The sequence below is a fragment of the Gymnoscopelus braueri genome (genome assembly GCF_963280865.1).
Source record: "Gymnoscopelus braueri genome assembly, chromosome: 16".
Lineage (NCBI taxonomy): Eukaryota > Metazoa > Chordata > Actinopteri > Myctophiformes > Myctophidae > Gymnoscopelus > Gymnoscopelus braueri.
The window spans coordinates 17995445-18002923 of record NC_137616.1 but is presented as its reverse complement, the minus strand read 5'-3'; the positions used below and the strand labels follow the sequence as shown (position 1 = coordinate 18002923).

General features: G+C 42.9%; 1 protein-coding gene across 1 annotated transcript in view; it reads left to right on the top strand.

Moving 5' to 3' along the window:
• Positions 1–7479, top strand: part of LOC308103382 (dihydropyrimidinase-related protein 5-like) — a 37394-nt gene that overhangs the window by 21666 nt on the left and 8249 nt on the right. The window contains exons 4-5 of the mRNA XM_080453330.1: positions 4633–4791; positions 7237–7416. Of these exons, the coding sequence (XP_080309456.1) occupies positions 4633–4791; positions 7237–7416 (339 nt within the window). The remainder of the gene's footprint in view (positions 1–4632; positions 4792–7236; positions 7417–7479) is intronic.

Sequence of the window (7479 nt, the reverse complement as noted above, 5' to 3'; positions counted from 1 at the left end):
TTGTCAGGTTGGGGGTCCCCCGTTCAAATATGATAATTTTGGGGGGGTCCTCAGTTCAAATATGATTATATTGGAGGGTCCCCATTTCTAATATGCTTATTTTGGGGGCCACGGGCTGAAAAGATTGCGAACCACTGCTCTAGATAGATAGTAAGGTCACTGCATACATCACTATTGTTATTAGTGTGTGCCTCGTGGAAGACATTTGCGCTCTACTGAGCACACCTTTCAAGTTCTCTCTTTTTTTCACCTTGTGTTTTCTTTTTCTTTCTCTCCCTCCTCCTTTCAACCTTTCTCCCAACTTCCTCTTTCTCCTTCTGTTCTCCTTTCGCTTCTCTGTTTCTCAATGTCTCTCCTCTTTGTCACTCACTGTGTGTCGGGGGTGTTTTAAAACACAAATTGGGGATTATGTGTCATAAGCCAGATGTGCTATAAAGTCAAATGATTACTAATAGGCTTATTATAATTAAGTGATGATGGGTATGACATGACTGGCTTACTGTGCCCTGACAGATTGTAGACATGTAGTCAACTACAGTGTAATTACACAGGCTTGTACACTACACACACAACATATGTTCATAAATGATTGATAGACATACACTGTATACATTATTATATTCCTATATTCATTGTTGACAGACTACACACACACACACACACAAACACACACACACACACAAACACACACACACACACGCACGCACGCACGCACGCACGCACGCACGCACGCACGCACGCACGCACGCACGCACGCACGCACGCACGCACGCACGCACGCACGCACGCACGCACGCACGCACGCACGCACGCACGCACGCACGCGCACACACACACACACACACACTATTCATTCAGAGAGTCACTGCAGATATTTAATGCCACTCTTATTTGTGCCTCTCTTGTATTTCAACCGTGTTGCTGTTGCTGCTATGACACCTGAATTCTCGTCAGGGGACCAGAAGGGTTTATTTGATCTTAAATAGGTTTATCTATCTTAAATATTTTCTGCTAGGCGACTATTAATGAAATGTATTCTTGCCCTGGCTTTGACCCAGGGTCAGTCAAAGGTACCATTATTGTGCCTGGGGATTGGATGGTGATATAAGAGCTCCTGTCTCCAGATCCAACAGAGCCTCACTTCATAGCCTGCATACAGCTAAACCCCCCTCAAGAGTTTAATTTAACTCTAAAGGTCCTTACACACCGGGGCGATTTTTTTCATGCGAATAATACGGTTTTTTTTTAAACCTTATAAAGTCAATGCAAGCTTCCACATCAGTTTCGCGGAGCAGTTTATTCGGAACGAGTCCGAATTTTGCGTATATTCGCATATTCGCCGGTGTGTAAAAACAGATATGTGAGGGTCAGAGTTAAATTAACACTTTGGGCTTGAGTTCCAACAGAACAGATCCTTGACTAAGCTTTCTCCCTCTGTGCTCTTCCAGTATACTGCTGTTGCTGTCACCACTGTTACCAATACCGCTGCTGCTGCTGTCGCCACCATTACCAGTCAAATCCAACAGACCTCATTCCTCACATTTGGCAGTCTGTATTCAGCTGCTTGTGTCGATGTTTCTATAATATTAACAGGCTAGCGTACAAGAATAAATATGCTAAGATCAGGCTTGTTGATCTCTAAAGAGGCCTCCATGATCTGTACATGTCCACAGTTTGTCACAATTCGAAGCCTCTAAGTTGTCACTGATAGAGAGATAGGGAGAGCGAGACAGAGACAGAGAGAGTTGCAGATGCAGGGAAGGGACACGGCTTGGATGAAAGATGTTCCAGGCAGCTGACAGCTCCTTCCTTCCAGCTTGGCACAGCAAAGCACAGTCTGGCCTCACATCTTCTCTCTTCTCTGAGACATGCACGGAAACAGACGGGTGTATCGTGCCCCCACAGCCAGAAGACTACTCTATCTGTCTGTCTGAATGTCTGTCTGTCTTTTCACACTATATCTTTCACGTCTGTCTTTCTGTGCTTTCGGACTGCTCGCCTGGCAGTACATTTTAATTGAAGGCATGCAGGTAGACAGTGTACGTTGAGTCAGTAAATTCTCATCACGGCAGGAACATGTCAGCTGGTTCCATGCCCTCCATTGCTATCACACCCTGACACGTGTGCACATGCATGCACACACATGCATTGCACACACGCACACGTATGTACATTCTGCATGCACGTACATTCTTCACATATACAGACACACATACAAACACTGCTCACATGACTGTAGGTGCTGGCATAGAAGAGGATTCAGTCTGGTCTCTATGGAAACAGATACGTGAGACCTCGCTGGCTGAGTTAATAGTCAATCAAACACACAGAGGCAACACCCTGTCTGGAGGAATGACACAGTCTCAGTGACACACAGATGGACAGAAGATAGAAGACAAGAAAGCAGGGTGGAATCTACTCACATATGTACATTTTCATCCAAAATGTGAATAGAAAGTCTTACAAATCAGTATTTGAGAATGGATGTTTTATCATTAGTAAACAAGCTGTGGTTTTACATTCTGTACACATTATGGATTGTTTTAATTGAAAGTATGTTCAACCAAACCCAGAGAGAGAGAGAGAGACAGAGAGAGGAAGTGATGAAATAAGGCAGAAACAGGCACAACAAGTCTTTTCTCAATCTCTCCAGGCATCTCCCCGTCCTCACATTCAACAAAAGTGTAAAAGGTTTCCCCCCGATTTCTTCTAAATCCAATGTCTTTTTTACACTCATTGTGACCGTTGCGATGTGTAAACGTGTGCTTGGCTGTGTGATTTTAGAGAGAGGGAGAGAGATTGAGGGAGAAATAGGAGGCTTGGGAGGTACGGTAGGCATGGATGAGCAGTAGTCATGGTTACACACAAGTGCCATCTACCATTTGTCTAAAGCCAAGCAGAGGCACCTCGACCACTCCCTCCCCCTTCGTCCATTTTACCTCTCTGTCCTCCTCCTCTCCCTCCCTCTCCTCACTCCTTTTTTTCCCTCCATGATCCTCCATCCCTATCTCAGCGGCTCATGATCGGAAGATTCCCCCATAGATCTCCGGCTCCTCTTGGCTTAGTGTTCTTGAGCAAGACCACTTAAGCCCTTTAAACAAATAAAGTGTTTTTAAAATCTAACTATAAATTGTGCAAACTTGTGCATATTTGTCCTTCGCATATCTCAAGAACTGTCCGACCGATCGACTTTAAACTCAGTGCGCGTATCGCAGAGGACCCGGAAGAGCGCGGTGCCCAGCGGGAAGCGGTGGTCCAGAACCAGAAATCCGACCAACATGACCATATACGGGCATATCAGTACTGATGCCCATATATCGGCATATACTGATGACAGCAGGGATCTCCATATACAGTATGCATGCATTCCTAACTTGCATCCCAAGTAGGTCGGTGCCTGTTGCACCGGTCTAGTATAGTGAAAATATCCGATTCAGAAGTTCACTCCGTGTTGTGATGCGTGAGGCTTATAAATCTATTTGAGATCTATTTTAGAACATTTCAGGAAAGTCTTCTCCCTTCTGTCCCTTCTTCCCTCCCTTCCTCCAAACTTTCCTTCATGCCTCCTTTTTCCTTTAATCCTACATTCATTCTTGCATTCCTTCCTCCTTCCTTGCTTGTGATCGTCTATGGTCAGCATGGAAAATCTAATGCAAATCAACCCCATCTTTGCAAATGATGCCAAGTTTGCAGCTCAAGTAATTCTGTCTGTCTTGTGACATTGGCAACGTATTTCATACTGTAAAAGAGAGTGCATACTAGTATTATCTCCTCCACTGGACCACGGCACAAACTCACTACACTTCCCTGTATTGTAGCTACACTGTATGTCATGATATTGAATGAGCATAGATAGGAAAGGTATGCAGATGTGTGTACACATGTCTATCTGTTGCCCTAGTACTGTATACTATACTATACAGTATATGCTGGTGGTGTGCAGTGTGAAATGCAATCGAATAATGGAGAAGTAGGTTTGTTTTAAATATATATAATTATATATATATATATTTAAAATGTATACTGTACATCAACAAATAGACGCAAACAATTCTATTTTTTTATAATCAACTAAATTAATTGGTCTGATTAATCACATAAGCTTATCTTATGCATGTAGATCTGCTGTTTGTAGATCTGATATTCTTGCTACAGTATAATAATACAAAAAAACTATAAAGATAAATCAATTACATGTAATAAGGTTTTAATAATCGATTAAATCAATTTGTTCAATTAAGTATTGCACCCGTATTTCTGATGGCCAGTGGTCATGTGGGCTGTGTATAGGGACAGGAGGGGTGGGATGTGAATAAAGCTGAGAGGGCAAGATGTATCTATCACTCAATATGTGTCAACATCAACCCTAGTGGTTCTCCTGACCGTGGACACAATCCCAAATCCTTGCAGGTCTCATTTGCATGCGATACACACACAAGTGCACACCCCCTTCTCTCCATTCTGTTCTCTAATAATCAATCATTCTGTCCCCCCTCTTTTCCTCTTGCTCTTTCTTTCTCTCTCTCACATTTCCTTTCTCTCATTCTTCTGCTTGCTAACTTTTCATTCTCTCTCTCTCTCTCTCTCTCTCTCTCTCTCTCTCTCTCTCTCTCTCTCTCTCTCTCTCTCTAGGCGGCTCTGATGGGTGGTACTACCATGGTGGTGTCCCTTGTCCTGCCTGAGCAGCACTGCTCCCTGGTGGACACTTATGATCATTGCCGCACTGTGGCCGACGCCAAGGCCTGCTGCGACTACGCTCTGCATGTGGGGGTGACCTGGTGGGGACCCAAGGTAAGGCAGAGCCAGACATGAATACAAAGCACGGGAGACAGGCGCTGTGCACGGGGTAGACACAGTGACAGGCCTGGCAGACTGGAGTGCCAGTGGGCCTGTCTCAAGATTCAGGATTCAGAATATCACAACAAAATATAATATTCATAATACTGGAAATACAAATTTTAAAAAGGTGAGAATATACAGGTTAAGAAAGACAGATATGGATAATAACCCTTAGCAACCCTTTTTGTACTCAGGGCTCTGACAGCCTCAGGGGAAACATTATGCACTGAACCACCCTTCTGCAGGGCTTGCAGGTCCTGGAAAGAGCTAGACCCATACCAGACAGCAGCAAACAGAAAGGCATTTAGCTTTTATCTATAACAACTAACCTACAGCCTCTCAGTTGTAGATCAAAGGTGCTACACTAGCTGCTCCTCATATGGCAGTTTATTCCTTTGTCCTCTGTCAATTAATTATGAAACAGCCTTTTCTTTTATGAGTAATATGTGTAATGACCCAGATTAAACATGGTTGAAACTAGGTTAACTCAAACATGCACATTAAACACATCATGCAGATTCTATGAGTCACTGGGGTTCATATTAGGTGAAGGGGTCGTAACATCATCTGCATACAGCCTGTGGTTTGAACCACCACTGATGTTAAAGACAGGCAGTTACTCTATAGTATTTACTATTTATGCACTTAGATGTGATTTACTAGCCTGGTAAACCCTCCCTCCAGAAATCTCATTTGTATTTTACTTCAGGAGTGAGTCTGGCATGAGGGCCTGTTTGGCTTTTTGGCTGTGGGCTGGAGCTGGGCGGGAGTAATGTAGCTTTGATGTCCAAGTGGCCCTTTGATGTCCAATTAAGCCACTTTAGGCTGCAGTGATTATAACCAGGAGTAATTGGTCTGTCTCTGATGTTAACGAGCAGCTTGTATGAAAGGTGTATTGATTAATGATGTGTGAACCACTCAGGTTCCACCTGATTGGCCTACCTCCGCTGTCAATCACAAAACAATGAGCGAGGACGCTGATTGGAGAGTCCATTTGGTGGACGAGCAAGGAACGCCCAGATAAGCCTTCAGGCCAGACTCACTCCTGAAATCAAATGGAAATGAGAATTCCGGAGGGAGGGGCTTTACCAGGCTAGTGATTTACTGTACCGTACATTTAAAAAGCCCACTCAGTTTCTCAGCAGCATATGCCTTAAGTAATTAGTGATCAGGACACCAGTGATCAATAGGCCAGATCAAGTTGGTAACACATGCTATGCATCCTATGTCTATAGTGCATTATAAGCATACTTAAATGCATTATAATCTGCTTATATCACTGTATAATTATAATTACTAATACATATATCATGATGACACAGTATAAAGCCTCTTATACTGACTCATAAGGTCAAGTATCATAATACTTCATAATTGCTGGTCACTCAGTGACTTTTGTTTTTGGCCAGGATCATAGTATATTATGATTCTCATACTTATAATACATTATAATGATTTTATAATACATTATAATCACAGTTATAATGCAGTATAGTATGATTATATGTCATTATAAGTTGTCATTTGGTGCTTTAATTAAAGAAAAATAATTTGCATTCAATTTATGCAAGAACAACACACAAAGTTTCTGCCTACACCTTCAGGAATGTAATTACTTTACTTAAAGCACACAATGACCACTTATAGTGACTTATAATCACACTATAATGCATTATAACAGTGATTATAATACATTATAAAAATGATAATAATGTGTTACAACTATGGTAATTATAATACTATGATCAAAAAACTAAGTCTGTGAGTGTCCAGCAATTGTCAAGTAATATAGAATGCTTCTTATGTGTTGTTAATTGTTATAAAGCACTATGCGTATTTATGAGTTCTTTTAAGTAGAATTATACAGCCTTATGAGCAGATTATAATGCATTATAAGTATGCTTATGAGGGTTTGCAGTATACCAATGTGAGAGGAATGCTATCATCAGCTGGCCGCTCTCCAAGCTCATTTCATGCCCTATATCACACATGCACACGCGCGTGCGCACGCACGCACGCACACACACACACACACACACACACACACACACACACACACACACACACACACACACACACACACACACACACACACACACACACACACACACACACACACACCTTTTGCCTCTGTTCATACTGCCCGATGCACATGTCCCCTCTCTCCCTTACCGGTACAACACTTGATGATGGGTCGGATAGGAGGAACATTCAGTGAAAATAGCCAATGTATATACACATTGTACTCATTGAGCTTGTATGTCGGCCAAGACATATGCTGTAGAGGAAGAAAATGAGGGGCCAAGTATAGACCCCTGGGGTAACCCGATCAACAAAGTATTTAGGGTTTAAGTGGTTAACTGTGATCCTTGAACTCTCTGTCCTGCTGAACCTCAGGTGCGTAATGAGATGGAGACTCTGGTGAGGGAGCATGGGGTGAACTCCTTCCAGATGTCCATGGCCTATAAAGACACCATGATGCTGAAGGACTCTGAGCTGTACCAGACGCTGCAGACCTGCAAGGACATCGGGGCTATCGCACGCGTCCATGCCGAGAATGGCGAGCTGGTCGCAGAGGTGCTCACATAACCGTACTTGCACTGATGCACACATTTATACATATATTTATTGTTAAGCCAC